This window comes from Geotrypetes seraphini, chromosome 8 (assembly GCF_902459505.1).
Source record: "Geotrypetes seraphini chromosome 8, aGeoSer1.1, whole genome shotgun sequence".
NCBI lineage: Eukaryota > Metazoa > Chordata > Amphibia > Gymnophiona > Dermophiidae > Geotrypetes > Geotrypetes seraphini.
The window spans coordinates 161,948,796-161,967,227 of record NC_047091.1 but is presented as its reverse complement, the minus strand read 5'-3'; the positions used below and the strand labels follow the sequence as shown (position 1 = coordinate 161,967,227).

The following is an 18,432-nucleotide window of genomic DNA, read 5'->3' as shown; positions in this document are numbered from 1 at the left end:
TCCGCTCTCCTCCAATCCCCAGGAATCACTCCCGTCTCCAGAGATTTGTTGAACAAGTCTTTAATAGGACTCGCCAGAACCTCTCTGAGCTCCCTTAGTATCCTGGGATGGATCCCGTCTGGTCCCATCGCTTTGTCCACCTTCAGTTTTTCAAGTTGCTCATAAACACCCTCCTCCGTGAACGGCGCAGAATCTACTCCATTTTCTCGTGTAACTTTGCCAGACAATCTCGGTCCTTCTCCAGGATTTTCTTCTGTGAATACAGAACAGAAGTATTTGTTTAGCACATTTGCTTTCTCCTCATCACTCTCCACATATTTGTTCCCAGCATCTTTCAGCCTAGCAATTCCATTTTTTATCTTCCTCCTTTCACTAATATATCTGAAAAAATTTTTATCTCCCTGTTTTACATTTTTAGCCATTTGTTCTTCCGCCTGTGCCTTCGCCAAACGTATCTCTCTCTTGGCTTCTTTCAGTTTCACCCTGTAGTCCTTTCTGCTCTCCTCTTCTTGGGTTTTTTTATATTTCATGAACGCCAACTCTTTCGCCTTTATTTTCTCAGCCACTAGGTTGGAGAACCATATCGGCTTCCTTTTTCTCTTGTTTTTATTGATTTTCTTCACATAAAGGTCCGTAGCCATTTTTATCGCTCCTTTCAGCTTAGACCACTGTCTTTCCACTTCTCTTATGTCCTCCCATCCTAACAGCTCTTTCTTCAGGTACTTTCCCATTGCATTAAAGTCCGTACGTTTGAAATCTAGGACTTTAAGTATCGTGCGGCCGCTCTCCACTTTAGCCGTTATATCAAACCAAACCGTTTGATGATCGCTACTACCCAGGTGAGCACCCACTCGAACATTAGAGATACTCTCTCCATTTGTGAGGACCAGATCCAATATCGCTTTTTCCCTTGTGGGTTCCGTCACCATTTGTCTGAGCAGAGCCTCTTGAAAGGCATCCACAATCTCCCTACTTCTTTCCGATTCCGCAGACGGAACATTCCAGTCCGCATCCGGCAGGTTGAAATCTCCCAACAGCAGAACCTCCTCTTTCCTTCCAAACTTTTGGATATCCACAATCAGATCCTTATCAATTTGCTGTGATTGAGTCGGAGGTCTGTAGACTACACCCACGTAGATAGAAGTTCCATCTTCTCTTTTCAGAGCAATCCATATCGCTTCTTCCTCTCCCCAGGTCCCTTGCATTTCGGTCGCTTGGATATTGATCTTTACATAGAGAGCTACTCCTCCACCTTTATGACCATCTCTGTCCTTCCTAAAAAGATTATATCCCGGTATGTTTGCATCCCATCCATGTGATTCACTGAACCATGTCTCTGTGATAGCAACAATATCTAGATCTGCCTCTAATATCAGGGCTTGCAGATCATGAACTTTGTTGCTTAGACTGCGAGCATTTGTGGTCATCGCTTTCCAGCTATTTTTCAGCGATAATCTCCTTTTTCGTATGGATTTTTGTGTCGTTTCACTTTCCGTTGCAATACTAAGAAATTAGTTGCTGATATTGCTTATGTTGCAGCCTTTACTACTATCACATCTTTTCTTTTGCCGGGGGTGGTCTCTATAATTGTCCTTCGTACATACACCACCCCCACCTTCTAGTTTAAATGCCTAGAAAAATATTGTCTAAATTTCTCTGCAAGGTTTCTTTTTCCTGCTGTAGTAATATGTAGCCCATCAGTGCAATATAGCTTCTTGTCCTTCCATGTATTTCCCCATCCTCCTATGTACCTGAAGCCTTCTTGATGACACCAGGCTCTGAGCCATCTATTAAAGTCCTCTGTGTTTTTCACTCTTTGCTCTCCTTTTCCATATGAAGGCAGTATTTCAGAAAAAGCTAAAGTCTTTACAAAAGGTTTCACGCTCTCACCAAGCTCCCGAAAAGCTTTCTGTGCTGCAAGTGTGGAGTTGTTGGCCAGGTCATTTGTTCCCAGATGGATAACAACATCAGTGTTAAAATCCTTAGTTTCTTCCTTAATTATAGTCAGTATTTGCCTGGAACTCCTGGTAGCTGAGGATCCTGGAAGACATTTCACTATTTTGGTCTCCTCGCCCTGTGTTCCAAGGTTAATGCCTCTGATGATGGAATCCCCCAACAGTAATAGTTTTCTGTTTTTGGCTTTTTTATTTGTACTTAGGGTGCTCTTGTTCTCTTGAGTTTCCTTCATTGGTTCAAGTCCCACCTCCCTTCTGTTTTCCTGAGTATCGCAGTGCACTAGTGGAGCGAAGGAATTCTGTAGAGGTAATATTAGTGAAGGTGGATGTTTCTGTGTTACATGTCGCAGTCTTCCTGAGCCTACTGTGACCCATTTATTCCTGGGCTGTTTTATTCTTTGAGGTAGAGGTGGTAAGTTGGTATGATTTTGTGGAGTGATGGAAGCTGCTTTAATTGTATTCAATTCCTGTTTAAGTTTGCAGAGCTCCTCCTTAATACTGGCAAGTTGAAGACAGATGGGGCAAGCCTTAAGCCTCCAAATAGTATGTCTTGGAATTAAACCACAGTGATTGCATAGAATAAAGGTCATCTTGATTGGTTGTGAAGTGACCAGAAATATAGGCTCTATACCACCTAAAACACAGTATTTTAAACAAAAATGCAGGAAGAGGAAATAAGATTTAACAGAGGAAAGAGAAGGATTTATTTTTTGTGCTTTTTTATATTTTTTTTAGTAAGAAACAGGGAGGAGAAGAGAAATTAAGCAGATATAATGCTGAAAACCAGTGAAAAGAGCAGAATATGAAATGTTGAGTAACTTAGCTTTTAGAAGTTCACAGGGCAGCCTTGTTTCAGCAATGTCCCAAAGATAATGCAATTAACCTTAGAAGTATAGGACATCATTTGGTGGGATGCTACAGTTGGAAGCATGTGATGCTACATCAATAGTAACAGCAATTAGAGAATTCTGTAGGAAATATGAACTTGACCTGAATAAAATGGTTATGTTCACCTCTGATGGTGCCTCTGTTATGTTGGGCAAAATAGATGGTGTTGCAGCACAGCTGAGAAAAGACATTCCACATTTAGTGCAGCAACATTGTGTTGCACATCGGGAAGATTTGGGACTTTCTGATTCATGGAAAGAAGTAAAATTTGATGAAAGAAGTAGAAACTGTAATGAGAACTGTGTATTCAACGATGCAAATTTCAAGAAATAGCAGATGCATCTGAATGTGAATCAATTGCTTTCAGACCTCTGAATGAAGTGCACTGGTTATCTAGACACTTTGCACTTAAAGCAATTATTCGAAATTATGATCCCCTGTTAAAATATTTTGAAGAAGACAAAGATAATGATCCTATTGCAAAGTATTGCTATAAGAAGCTGAACAGTGAACAATTTCATATTACACTTGAAGTTTTGAATGATGTCTTATCAGAACTGGCTTCCTTAACCATGGCATTTCAAAAATGTGGTTTGACACCATTGGAAGCTTATCATCTTGCACAGGGTAAATTGAACAAACTTCAAATGTAGTACTTAGGCGACAAGGTTAAGTGGAGTGATAAAGTCAACAATCTTCTTGACAACAGGATGAGGTCTGGAGAAAAAGTTTCAGTGGATACTAATTCCATATTAACCTTCATCAACATCCTATGTTTGCATCTGGGTGAAAGATTTCCTGAAAATGAAGTTGAGGAATGGTCTGCTTTTGACTGTACAGCAATATCACAATGCGACTTTGACTTCGGAAATTGACATATCAGATCTCTTTGTTTAAAGTATAAACAATTTCTTCCAGAGGAAAGTGTTATTATTCAGCAATACAATGACTTTAAATTCCTTGTTGCAGAAAAAATCAAAAGCAATCTGATAAACAGCTTTCCAGATATGATGAAATTTGCATTTCAGAATGATCAATTTGCAGATTTAGCAAAATTGATGGACATTGGTGCCACATTCTTAGCATCTAGTTCAGATTGTGAGCGTGGTTTTAGTCTAATGAACAATTTGAAGACTAAACAAAGGAATCGTTTACATTTAGAGCATTTGGAAATGCTGATGTGTGTTAAGAGTCACCTTCAAGATGGAGGCTCAACAGATCTTGACAGAATTTATTCGGAATGGATAAATATGAAAGATCGCAGGGAAAAACTTTGAAAACTAAATTGCTGTTATTTTCTAAATTTTAAGTATAAAGTACAATGATACCTTATTTATAGGTAGCGCTCAATGAAACATTTCAATGAAACATAATTTATGTTTATTGAAATGAGACTTATGTTACATAAAGTGTAACTAAAATTACATTGTGTTTTCGTTAATTCAGATTAAACTCAAAGACCTGCCCATAACTGAACTCCGGGCCCTCTGGCAATCATTTTTATAGCGCACACAAATTTAGTTTTTCTTTAAAATGTGCACAGATGAAATTTTTGCGCACACAGCCTATGAAAAATTAGAGGGAACATTGCTTGTGACCCTGGACAAGTCACTACCCCAGGTACCATAACTAGATTGTGAGCCTGCTGGGACAGATAGGGAAAATATTTGATGCTTGATTTGATTGTGAACCGCTCAGATGGTTTCACTGATGGGCAGTATATCAAAATACAAATAAATTTGGATAAGCATGAGTGATATCCAGAGAACCATAGCACCTACTTTGGATTATTGGCGAAAACTGGTATTGATAGACTAGAAAAACTAAGGCCTTTGTAACAACAGGTTTAATAAGGAGGGGGACAAACGGGTAAGGTTGGCTCAGTATCTTGAGACAGTGAACATGGAACTGTGGGGAGGAGTCAAGAATATAAGAATAGCCTTACTGGGACAGACCAATGGTCCATCAAGCCCAGTAACCAGTTCTCACAGTGGCCAATCCAGGTCCCTAGTACCTGGCCAAAACCCAAGGAGTGGTAACATTCCATGCTACTGATCCAGGGCAAGCAGTGGCTTCCCCCATGTATCTCTCAATAACAGACTATGGACTTTTCCTCCAGGAAATTATCCTAACCTTTCTTAAAACCAGCTATGCTATCTGCTCTTACCACCACCTCTGGCAATGTGTTTCAGAGCATAATTATTTTCTTGAGTGAAAAAATATTTCCTATTGGTTTTAAAAGTATTTCCCTGTAACTTCATCAAGTGTCCCCTAGTCTTTGTAATTTTTGACGGAGTGAAAAATTGATCCACTTGTACCCGTTCTACTCCACTCAGGATTTCATAAACTTCAATCATATCTCCCCTCAGCCATCTCTTTTCCAAGCTGAGCTGGTAGGGTAAGCCGCCAAATAGCTGAGCTAGCAGGACTCCCCAGAGTCACTGATCAGCTATGCCGGCATGGGAAATCCTGTCAGCTCAACTGTTTGGGGCTTCCCCTGCCTGTTCAGCTAATCACAGCTCTGGAGCCCCAATCAGAGGAGCCGTCAGGGAGAGAGCAGCAGGAAAAGGAACAACAAGCAGAGATTAAAAAAAAGAGCTGACAGGAGGGATATGCAGGTACGGTTCCTTCCTGTTTTACCAGGGCTTCTCTACACAAATAACATGCATATTATTTGCATGCTGTTATACAGAGCATAACCCTGTAAATTAAAATCGCTCTCAATACGGTATTTATTATCGTATTGTTGAAGCGTCCTGCCCTCAGTTTTTAGCTGTACCGGGCCATGGTACGCCCCCACCTGGAATACTGCATCCAACACTGGTCGCCGTACATGAAAAAGGACATAATACTACTCGAGAGGGTCCAGAGGAGAGTGACAAAAATGGTTAAGGGACTGGAGGAGGTGCCATACAATGAGAGGCTAGAGAAACTGGGCCTCTTCTTCCTTGAAAAGAGGAGACTGAAAGGGGAAATGATCGAAACATTCAAGATATTGAAGGGAATTGACTTAGTAGAGATAGAGTGATTGTTCACCCTCTCCAAGGTGAAGAGAACGAGAGGGCACTCGTTAAAGTTAAAAGGGGATAGAGTCCGTACAAAAGTAAGGAAGTTCTTCACACAGAGAGTGGTAGAAATCTGGAACCCTCTTCCAGAGGCTGTTATAGGGGAAAGCACCCTCCGGGGATTCAAGAAAGGGTTAGATAAGTCTTTCCTGCTGGACCAGAACATACACAGGTAAGGCTAGACTCAAATAGGGCACTGTTCTTTGACCTAAGAGCCGCCGTGTGAGCGGACTGCTGGGCACGATAGACCATTGTTCTGACCCAGCAGCGGCAATTCTTATGTTCTATGTATTGGTTCATTAGAAAACAGGAGCCTTAAAGAACAAAAAATTAATTAATGTTTACTGTTGATGCTTCAAACTCCTCTATGAATGACATCTAAAGAATTGATGTGAGATTTAAATTTTTCTCTTTAGTTGACCTCTGTAAAGGTTTCATGATCTATTACCGTATTTTCGCGGATATAACGCGCACCCATGTAAAATGCGCACACAGGTATAGCGCGCAGAAACCACACTTGTATGTACGGAAACTTTTGTATACAGCGCTCATGGGTATACCGCGCATGCTGCCCGACTCTCCTCTGGCCACCCCGACTCTCCTTTCGCCCTCCCCGACTCTCCTCTGGTTGCCCCGACTCACCGTTCACCCGCCCTGACTTTCGGGTTGGGCCCATGTGCCTCAGGCCGCGCCCCCAGGTGGGACCTAAGGCTCCAGGGCCTATTCTGATTGGCCCACGCGCCTTAGGCCCCACCAGTAGGCGGAGCTTTAGGATGGATGGGCCAATCCGGCCTCATTCCTTCGTTGGCTGCCTGCCGGACAGGCGGGTTTGGCTCCCGTCTGTCCGGCCAACTACCAAAGGTACGGGGAAGGGGGGTGGGGGGGTCGGGGGGGTCGCTAGGGGGATCGCGGGTCGGCTGGGGGGGCGGTCGGAGGTTCTTGGGGGGGGCGGTCGTTGGGGGGAGGGGGGTTTGCGTCGAGGGCAGGAGGGCCTAGGATCCCTCCTGCCCGTAATGTAGTGCGAGGTGGGGGTAGGGGGTCGCCGTGGCCAGGAGGGTTTGGGCTCCCTCCTGGCCCGATATTGTCGGGGAGTCGGCGGTCCTTCGGGGTGGGGGTGCGAGCGTCCTTCCGGATGATGAATCGGGCGTCGGGCGGGGTGTGAAATATGTAAAAAAAAATTTGTATACCGCGCTCAGGCATATAACGCGCGAAGGGTATGCGCGGTACATAAAAACGCATATAACGCGCGCGTTATATCCGCGAAAATACGGTAATAGTGGTTTTTTAATAAGTACTAAAGGAAATATGTTTACAAAGTGAGTGAGAGATTTTTGTTTTGTCTTTTTATGCTTCAATATCAGATGGGAAAATAAAGATTTATATGCAACTGCAATCCAGAATCTAAGGCTGCGTGAACTGCAGAATCAGGACTGCCTGACCGCAGTGCAAGCTGGGTTAAGCTCAATCATTCCACTCCAACTCTTAACAACCTTGACACCCTTAGAAATGGAGCTCCGGACATGTGGCCTGCCTTACATTAACCTGGAGTTTTTAAAGGTGTGTACTTTTGTCCTGAAACACAAAATTGGTATGTTACCACATATACTGAAATATAAACAGAGATTTTTTATTTTTTTTATATAATTCTTTATTCATTTTAACTGTTCCAGTAAGTGAAAACAGTAAAGAAAATAGTTTGCACAGTAAACAACACTTAATCTTACATGACATGAACAAAGTAATATCCCGCCCTCCCTACCCCATATTATCAATCAAATTATCCATTAGTTCTTTGAAATATAAGTATCATATAACAAATAAATCCTGCCTATATAACAATCATTTTGAAATCATAAAAACAGTAAACAGAACCTTCACCCCCTCCCAAATCTTTAAGAAAGATATTATTTCATTTAAACCCTTTTGTTCCCTCCCCCTCCCTTCCCTTGGATATGTAAAGTAATACGTAAAATAAATTTAAACTATAATAATTCTACAAAAGACATCAATGGGCCCCATATTAATTTGAAATTTTTTGTATTCCCTGTCAGATCAGCATTCATTTTCTCAAATTTATAGATTAAGCATAAGTTTGCCCACCAAAATGTGAAATTAAGTCGATCCCAATTTTTCCAATTTCTTGTGATTAATTGTATCGTTGTTCCTGTCATAATTAAAAAAGTTTTCTTTTATATTTATCTAGGGGATCTTTTACATATAACAGTGTGCCACAAATCACAACTTCATAGGTCAAAGGGTCACAACTTCTAAAATATTATTTATATGTCCCCAAATCGACTTCCAAAATATTTGAATCATAGGGCAATAAAACAGTAAGTGATCCAATGTTCCCAGAGATTTATGGTCCAAAAAAAAGGGATGCCGATGACCGGCATTGCTTTCTTAACACCTTACTGCCACAACAACTGACATTTCCCACCTCCATCTCTACCCCTTCCCTCTGATAACCGGCACTTCTTTCTCAACCTGCCTTTCTCAATACTTCCCACCCCTCCAATAAGTGGCATTTTTTAGAAAAGGTTATTTTAGTAAATTTCAGAAAATCTGGGGACCATTATCAGATTTTTATAATGAATGATTAACTTTTCCCATGATAAGATATTTGATTAGGGGGGAAATGGGTGGGCTTTACTTGTTATTTCATAATACATGATTATTTGAATAGTTTCATAGTAATGATACTTATATGTATTATTGAGTAGGGAGGGAGGGAAGGTTATTCTATTCAATAAGAATAATTTATATATTAGATTTCTTATATAATATTTAAAATATTACAGAATATTAATTTGTAATGAAATGTTATACTTAATGCATATATGAGAGTTAGTATGTATCTTTAAGTTCATATGAGTTTAACTGCTACACTTGTTGTAACATGCAAAAATGAATAAAGAATTTTAAAAAAAAAATTCCCTGCCACCACCACAACCAGCATTTCCCTCTGCCCCCAATGATCAGCTTGACTGGACCGGTGTGGGGCCTTGAGCTTCTGCGCATGCTCAAGGCCTGCCAGTTCTGTCTTTCTCTTTGAGGCCTTTACCTGGAGGTCTTTTTAATGATTAGCATTACATTGGTTTAAATATTTTTTAAAAAAACAGGATTCAAAAGGGATATTTCAAGGCACATTATGGTTTAATTTTGAGATGCATTGCTAAAACTTGGGTGGAGGGGACTGGAAATCCAGTTTCAATAGATTCTATCCTAAAATGTGTTGGTAGATTGTATGACATTTGTGGGATTTTCTTGGTTCTTCTCTGCATCTTTTTCTTCTCTAATAGGCACATACAATGTACCAAGTGGGACTTATGGAAACGGACCAACATATTGAATATTTCTGGTCTGCATTAGAATTGTTTACTCAGGAAGAACTTTGCAAATTTATTAAATTTGCCTGCAATCAGGAGCGAATCCCTTTCACATGCCCATGCAAAGATGGAGGGCCAGACACTGCACATGTTCCACCTTACCCAATGAAAATTGCACCTCCAGATGGAGCTGCAGGTACAGTACCATCATATCATATAGTATAATAATTTATCATAGAAATCTATTAAAACGTCCATTTGATATTTGAAATCCGTGTGTCCCTTAAACTGTCTGAGGGGTACCCACAGAGCTTCTTTACCTTTGGGATTGTAACCTTGCTGTTGCTTGCTTCTCTCTTTTTGTATAAAAGCAGATTGCTTACACTAAAACCCTAACACCGCCCACCTGTCACAAAACTTTAAATATGTATTCAGACCAGAAGATGATTTTATTTAATTTTCTATACCATTCTCCCAAGGGAGCTCAGAACGGTTTACATTAATTTATACAGGTACTCAAACATTTTCCCTGTCTGTCCTGGTGGGCTCACAATCTATCTAATGTACCTGGCGCAATGGGGGGATTAAGTGACTTGCCCAGGGTCACAAGGAGCAGCGTGGGTGCTGAGGCTGTAGCTTTAACCACTGTGCCACACAGGCTAAATAGTGGGAATTCTAGTGTGTCAAGTACACGTAAAAACCATGCTAGCATTTTCTTTTACAAAAGAAGGCCAAGAAAAATGTTCCACTATACAGATGCTATATTTGTCATAGCTTCCTAAAATAATGAGGGTGTGTAAGTCTACTGATCCAGTCACAAAGAGGAACATTAAACATAAATCATGATGTAAGGGAAATCATTTTCTATATTAATCAAAAGTTTTGGTAAAGCATCACCTGCTTGATGTAACTATCTCCCCAGGGCATTAAATCTAAAAACGATATGTCTACTCCAGACAAGGTAATGCGCAAACACGAAGACTCATGGTGGCTAGAGCTTTAATTGAAGTCAATCAAAATATAGCTATAGAAGGGGAAATATTACTAATAGGTGATTTTAATATGCCAGATGTTGATTGGGGTATTCCTTATGGGAGACCCTGAATTCTGTTCTAAGATCACCTCAGTCGAAAACCACAAAATCATCCACAAAATCAAAAATGACCCCAGACTAATATCTAAAGATCTGCTTCAAAATTCTGCTTTCAATCATGAGGCAGTGCAATGTTGTAGCACCAGAAATGCTGGCAGAGGATTCCTGAATTCAAGCAAGCATGTAACAAGCACGGAGGATATCTAAGGGAAAGGTTACTCTTAATCCCTCTGCATTTCTCAGCATGTTTGACCCCTGGTAATCATGTGGTTCGACTTGCGATAGCTTTCTTCTTTGGAGTAGGAGGAGGGGAGGAATCAAAGAGAACACTCCAAGGGAGGCCTCAAGCAATCTCCGAGGATTGCTGTTGCGACTCTAAAGCTACTTTTCGGAGGTACTGGTATAAAGAGAGCGCGGAGGGGGATTTCCTGGCTGGCCCAGGTGAGGATCGACCTATGTGAATTGAGGGATTTTAGACCATTTTAGGTCTAAAACTGTACTTGGTCTATACATGGGATTGACCTATAGGCAAGTATATACAGTAAATAGCAACATTGTCTATTGAGATGTGCACATTACATAACTCTTGGCAACCTTATGTATTTATTTCATCTGTGTATGAAAATTTATGTATTTAAAAATGTCCTTTCTGCCTAAAATCTAAGTAGAGTACAAAATCATACATAATAACATTGTAACAAATAACAACAATTAAGTGTTCATCTAAAATGCTGTTTCCTCTTTATTTCATATCCCTGTTTGTATAACTCATAATAACTAGGGCTGCCCATTTACTCTCCCCCCCCCCTTTCATAAAGCTGTGGTAACTGCCCTGATGCCCTTTTAAAGGGCTTTTGCCGCATTGCAGTTGCTAATACAGCTTTATAAAAGAGGGGCTTAATGTGTTAATAACGCTATTAACGTGTTAAATATTTAGCATGCATTAAAAATTTTAATGCACGTTAACACAGTTTTCTCTCTCGGAGCATTGTTGTGGCAGTACAACATATTGGCACCATTTTCCAGAAATATAACGGGGAGGGGGGCACAGGGAGAGCAATTGCACATTTGCTTCTCCCCTTCCAGCAGTCAAAGTCCCAAACTGACCATGGAGGTGTGTCGCCTGAGCCTCACTTTTAAGTGGTATAGCCACCATCCACAGCCAGCCTGACCCTTGGGCAGATCAGCACCTCTTCTTGATTCCCTTCCTTCTCCCTCTAGATCTGTTAGCATACAATGAAAAGCCGTGCATGGAAATAGATCTCATGCATATTCATTGGGGAAATCCTGAAAACCCGACTGGATTGCAGCCCTCGAGGAGGGATTTTGACATCCCTGTTCTAGATGGTCCTTCAACCCTCTGGGACCCCCTTCCCATGGTGCCAAGAGTTATGTAATGGTAAGGAGAAGAGACATGGGATGGATGTCGCAGAAGGAGAAGAGCTTTGGGCGGGTGAGAGAAGAAACATTCCTTCAGCACTAGTGTTAAAGGCAAAATTGTAAGGCCAAGAGGACCAGGTAGAAGAGTGAGAGAATGCAGACAAGATAGGGGGATGTGAAGGTTAAGAAGTGCCAGAAGGAAAAATGAGAGATTTGGATGGGGAAGATTTTTGAGAGATACTAGAAATAGAGGATGGAAAAACAGAAGGAAGATGATGACCATGGATGGGAGGAGAGGGTAGAAATAATGACCACGGAGTGTTAGGAGGGGAGGGAAGAGAGAAGGGAAAATGATGGACCATGGATAAAGGGAAGGAAAGAGATGGTGCCCATGGAGGGAAGGGGAGAGGAGATGGTGCATATGGAAAGGAGAGGGAGACCAGAGAGATTGGAGATGATGCTCATGGAGAAAAGGAGAAGAAAGATAGGAGGAGGCAGTCCCATGGAAGTAAGGGGACGGTAATGGAAGAGATGAAAACTAGATTTGAGATTGAGAAAGAAAAGTAGATGAAAGTTGAATATGAGAGATTGATATAGAGCAGGAAGTGAAGGAGGAGAAAAAAGAAATAGTCAAGAGGCCCTGGAGTTGACAGCACAGAACTGTGTTGCATGCACAGGGAAATAGCACCAGAGTTAGGTAATGAGAAGATTAGAAAGATACAATCACCAGACAACAAAGGTAAGATAAATTATTTTATTTTTAGTTGAAATATGTCAATTTTGAGAATTTACATCTCCTATCATTCCACAAAAGCTGCTGAGAAGGCTGTCCACTGAGTTTCTGTATATATTGTAACTTGCCTTTACATATTTATTTTATAGGTTCACCAGACTCTCGCTATATTCGTGTGGAAACCTGCATGTTTATGATAAAACTCCCTCAGTACTCTTCTTTAGACATAATGCTGGAAAAACTAAGGTATGCCATCCACTACCGTGAAGATCCTCTCAGTGGCTGACAACACTGTTGGCACTAGGCTTCAAAGATACAGTGGACCACTGCTGACGTCTTATTTGGAAACATCCAGCTGTTAAGAAATACCCCCATGGAAAGAAACACATTTCTTTTGTTTCTGTTCACATTGCTGTAAACCCTGGAACACTTGGACACTTGCATCCTGTATTTGTAGATTTTGTGGTGGGTTAATTTCTTTGCTCTCTTGTTTTGCACAATATTTGTTGGAATAATTTTAGTATGGAACCAGTTGACATGCACCTTTTGATTTTAAGACAGGGTAAAGGACACACATACATAACCAAATTTTTTTTTTTTTAACTTTATTACTTTGGGGACCAGAGCAGCATTAAAGTGGTGTTTTGAGGCAATAAGGATTTGGACACATGTATTCAACTGTGTAATATTAGAGACCAAGAATATCTATTCCTGGAACACAACTTTGAAAACATCATAATTTATCTTTTCTTTATGGTATGATGTAGTGGTTATATAGAAAGACAAAATGACTGCAGCCGATCTGGGTGACTTGAAACTAAAAGGTTATATTATCTTTGCAGAGAAAAAACACTTACAGCTAACAGATACTGTTTGCTTTTGGATTACTAGAATTGTTTTTCAGATATTTTGTATAGTTTATAAGCTCACTTTCTTAATGTGAAATTGATTTTCCTGGTTACAGCCAAAAAGCAATCAAGAGATCTGGTTATCTGGAGAATATTTTTCAAAAACTATCTGAATGTGTAGTACAAATGTCCTTTAGCCCCCTTGAGTTGTATGTGTGAATTGATACAGTGCTAAGTATATAACAAAGTAAATATATTGGGTATGAAACAATAAGCACATAATTATTCATTGCAAAGAATTGTTTTTGTACATAATGATGTTTCTAAATATAATACACATGATTCTGAAAATTAATTCTTAAGCAGTTGGGAAAGAAAATTGCTTCTTGCTGTTTTTTTTTCAAAGGTAGTCTCAGTTGGATTAGAATGACCTTGAATAAGGAACAGCATTTGCATTTTATTTCGATGCCAAATGTTTTATGATAACATCATGAAAGCATGTTTTAAGAAAAAAAGTCGTGTCAGCCGATGAAGATATTAACTATGCACTCCTACTATTCAAACCTGGCAAATGTTAATAAGTTTGTGTGCTAAAGAAAAATGAACCAAGAACTCTGTACTCAGTACCATATTTATAAATAAGTGCCAGTACTGGGCTCAGAACTACATGGTGCAGATTTGAGCAGGCAGTGGTATATGATAGGGCTTTTGGGTTATTATGTTACCTGTTCCACTTGCTAGGCATTGAAAAATGTATGTATTGTATATAATTGTGAATAATAAGAGTTGTGTGTGTGTGTGTGTGTGTAATTAAAAGGCTGTATGGATGTGACAGGAGGCCCAAGGCTCCTGAAAAACATGCATTTGCCTGTTGCAGTTTCTGGATGAAAATGAGGGGGGGGGGGGTTTGACAGTTTGAATTAGTTGATGGCATAAAAGAGCTCCAAAGCACTGACCTTAGAAAAGGGATAAAAATAACATAGTGGCCACCCTGTTCCTTAATATAAGGAAGTTGTAAATCAACTAGTAACTCTAAAACTGAGTGGATTAGGGGAAATATTGGCATAAAAATACCAACAATGGCAACACACAAATTTGGGCATTACAGGTACCTCTCAGAAGTTACATTGAAATCACTTTTTTTGATTATTGAACTGCTGTACTGCACATCAAAATTATTTACTTGAGACAACTATCGAGGAAGTTGTCATCTTTACTATTTATAATTTCCATTTTTTTTCTTCTAGGCATTTGAAAAAGTGCTTTAGTATTAGATAATAAATCTGTTAATGGGGTATGTCTATTTTCAGACCGGTAGGATAACTTGTAAGGACAAAATCTGTTTAGTACTCACCTGTAAGGTTAATGCCAGTCCTTTTAAGATGATAGAACTACAGCTGTGAGTGAGATAACTGCTGCTACCTTACAGAGACACTGACCCGCCCATGACGTGTGTTGTACAGGGACTTGGTGTATATTTATTACACTTATTTATGATTGCATTTAACAATCTTCCATCATTTTCAATGCTGTTTTCCTGGTCTGTATCGGTATTTATCAAACTGCTCTGTAAATGAAGAGTATTCCAAGAAAGTGTCACAATAAAAAGAAAAAAATTAATCTAATTTTGATTAATTGGAGTAGTATGGCGATCATTTTATTTTAAATATCATTAAATTATGAAGTGCCAAGAATATATTATGAAGCATTTTAAAGTAAAATTGGTGGATAAGAATTTTCATTGTGCCAAGAAATGGACGGCAGCTCTTATGTATAGCTTTTTCTAACAGAAAAAAAATCAAGTCTCAGTATTTTGGCCCAGTTAGAGATAGAACAGGGATTTTCAACCCAGTCCTCAAGTGACACAGTTTTCAGGCTATCCACAGTGAATATACATGAGATAAGTTGGCATACAGCGAAAGTAGTGCATTCTAGAAAAACTTGATTTAAATCCTGATTTTCTATAGACTCATTCTTGCGGGCATAATCTTAATATTTACAACTAGAATAGGCCAGTTCATAATATACTGTTCAAAAACCAGTCCAAAGCTAATACTCCCATAAGATCTTATGGGAGTGTTAGCTTGGTTCCACCCATTCTTTTCAGAGCTGCTTCTGCAACATGATTGTTACAGAAGTATTTAACAATTTCAATGGCATTAGTCTCTATTTCTAGAACACTGAAATCTTTGGCTAGGAAGTGCAGCTTATGAGCACTGCAACTGTTATTAGCTTGGTATTCTCTTCAATTTTTGTCCTCTTAGGCTTCTAAAGCTGGCATCAGGCTGCTTGCAATTTTCAGGATCTCGCTGCATCAAGGCAGGCAGAACCAACTTTTCAGCCATCATACTGTGGCTTTCTTCAGGGTACTCTGTGAGATCTGCAGTTTGTCTTGAGATAGATAGAGTCCTCAAACCCAACATACCCCAAAGAAAGCCATATCATGATGGCTGAAACATCAGTTCTACTTGAAAAGATACTTAGAGACCCAGAAAACTGCAACAAGCATTTTAATTTTTGTTCACATTTTATTATAGCTTTTGCTGCTACTTCCTTTAAGTATTCTGCTGTTAGTTCATTTCTTAAGGCAGGGGTCCCCAAAGTCCCTCCTTGAAAGCTGAATCCAGTTGGGTTTTCAGGATTTCCCCAATGAATATTCATTGGGGAAATCCTGAAAACCTGACTGGATTCAGCTTTCAAGGAGGGACTTTGGGGACCCCTGTCTTAAGGTATCAATTGTTTCTGCAAGGAAGACATTCCCTTCTTCTGTTATTATACAAGTACATACAACAGGATCATTATGGACAAAACTTCACCCATTGAAGACTTACCAAAAAATGTAAACATTGCATGAATATATAGCCTCATGCTACATAATTAAAAGCTAATCCTTTTTTCATGATAAATAACTTTTGGACTAAAATGTATCTTAAATAGAAAACTATCTGTAGATAGATTTTTCCTCAAAATAGTATATTATTTTTAAAAATCCAATTAAAATAGAAAAATCTGATTTTTTTTTTTTTTTAACCATTAATTTTTAGCCACCCTGATGCAAGCAAATTAATCTCATGTATATTCATTGTGGATAGCCTGAAAATCTTGGCTGCATATCCTGAGGCCTGGAATGGAAATCACTAAAGTTGAATATGAAAGCTTTGAGATTATGGTTTATTGTTGACAGATAGGTCTTCAACCATGACTTTAGAGACTTCAAATGTCATTCCCTGGTGCACCTGAACCCCCGGTGAGGAGAGGTTCCCTCAACAGGAAGCGTCGGGTTGAGTTCAAATAATCCCAGCAGCTCGAGAGGGGCAGAGTTGGCCTGATGGCTGGAGATCGCCAGACTGGACGGGGGGGGGGGGAGGTAACAGGAAAGGAGACCTACTGCTGGACGGGGGGGGTGGGGGGGTAACAGGAAAGGAGACCTACTGCTGGACAGGGGGAGCACAGAAGAGATACTGCTAGACAGGGGGGGAGGTAAAAGGAAGGGAGAAGACCTACTGCTGGACAGGGGGAGCAGGCAAGGGGTGGTGGTGGACAGCTGAGCAGAGAGACAAAGCGGCCAAGAAGAGAAAAAGAAAGAAAGACAAACAGACACACATATTCTAGCACCCGTTAATGTAATGGGCTTAAAGACTAGTTTATTAATAAATTTCAATGTTTTCCAAGTATCAAATAAAATACATGATGTGACTTCAAGGCTCCGGCTGCAATACAAGGCATAGCCTTATAGAAATTGCCAGTGTGCCACGAAGAGAGGGAGGGAGCTGCTGGACTGCACAAAGGGTGCTGGGGATGGGAGGATGGAGAGGAGAAGACGCTGAAGCAGCCTGAAGGGAAATGGGGAACAGAGAGTGGGGAGAAGACTCTAGAAGGGAAGAAAACAGAGATGCTAGACTATGGGGGAGTGGAGGGAAGAAGAGGGGTGCCAGACCTGTGCTCGTCAACATATTTATAAATGACCTGGAAATTGGTATGATGAGTGAAGTGATTAAATTTGCAGACAATGAGAAGACCTGCAACATGACAAACACACTCGAGAAATGGGCCTCAACATGGCAAATGAGGTTTAATGTGGATAAGTGTAAGGTGATGCATGTTGGTAACAAAAATCTTATACACAAATACAGGTACAGTACTCTGAGAGATCCCCCCCCCCCCTAGAAAAGAGACTTGGGAGTACTGGTCGACAAGTCGATGAAGCTGTCCACGCAATGTGAGGTGGCGGCAAACAGAATGCTAGAAATGATTAAGATGGGTATCACGAATAGGTTGGAGAAGGTTATCATGCCGCTGTACCAGGCCATGGTGCGCCCTCACCTGGAATACTGCATCCAGCACTGGTCACCATACATGAAAAAGGACATACTACTACTTGAAAGGGTCCAGAGAAAAGCAACAAAAATGGTTAAGGGGCTAGAGGAGTTGCTGTACAGTGAGAAATTAGCGAAACTGGGATGTGATCGAAACAGTCAAGATAATGAAGGGAATAGACTTAGTATATAAAGACAGGTTGTTCACCCTCTCCAAGGTAGAGAGAACGAGAAGGCACTCGCTAAAGTTAAAAGAGGATAGATTCCATACAAACGTAAGGAAGTTCTTCTTCACACAGAGTGGTAGAAAACTGGAATGCTCTTCCAGAGGCTGTTATAGGGGAAAACACCCGCCAGGGATTCAAGACAAAATTAAACAAGTTCCTGCTGAACCGGAACGTACACAGGTAAGGCACTGGTCTTTGACCCAAGGGCCACCGTGTGAGTGGATTGCTGGGCACAATGGACCCAGCAGCGGCAATTCTTATGTTCTTAGAGTAAGCCCAAGAAGGGGACCTCTGAGCACTGAAGCTAACCACAATATCCAAAAATAACAGAAAGAAAGTAGAGCAGATCAGAACACACCTTGCTTTGTTTGCAGAAGGAAAAACTGGGAGCTATTCTCCACTGGTGAAGGGGTGGAGTTGAGAGATTTGAGTGATATCCACCTGCAAAATTTGAGACTATAGGTCGGAGAATAACAGCTTCAATACAGAATCCTATTTCTGCAACATAATGTGTTTTAAAACTCCATAGCCTGCACATGGCATAATTCTGAAGTTTGTCTTGCTGGAATGGGAGTTGTAGAAAGACAATCACTCATAC

The 18,432-nt window shown here is 40.4% G+C and overlaps 1 protein-coding gene across 4 annotated transcripts in view; it reads left to right on the top strand.

Annotated features, from left to right (window-relative positions):
- HECTD4 (HECT domain E3 ubiquitin protein ligase 4) overlaps positions 1–14,943 on the top strand; it is a 492,696-nt gene extending 477,753 nt beyond the window's left edge. For 2 of the 4 annotated variants that reach the window (XM_033956861.1, XM_033956860.1), the window contains exons 74-76: positions 7,270–7,465; positions 9,211–9,433; positions 12,593–14,943. In XM_033956861.1, coding sequence (XP_033812752.1) covers positions 7,270–7,465; positions 9,211–9,433; positions 12,593–12,729 — 556 coding nt within the window. In that variant the 3' untranslated portion in view covers positions 12,730–14,943. The remainder of the gene's footprint in view (positions 1–7,269; positions 7,466–9,210; positions 9,434–12,592) is intronic. The other 2 variants (XM_033956862.1, XM_033956863.1) reach the window with 2 other exon arrangements.
- The last annotated feature ends 3,489 nt before the right edge of the window (positions 14,944–18,432 follow it).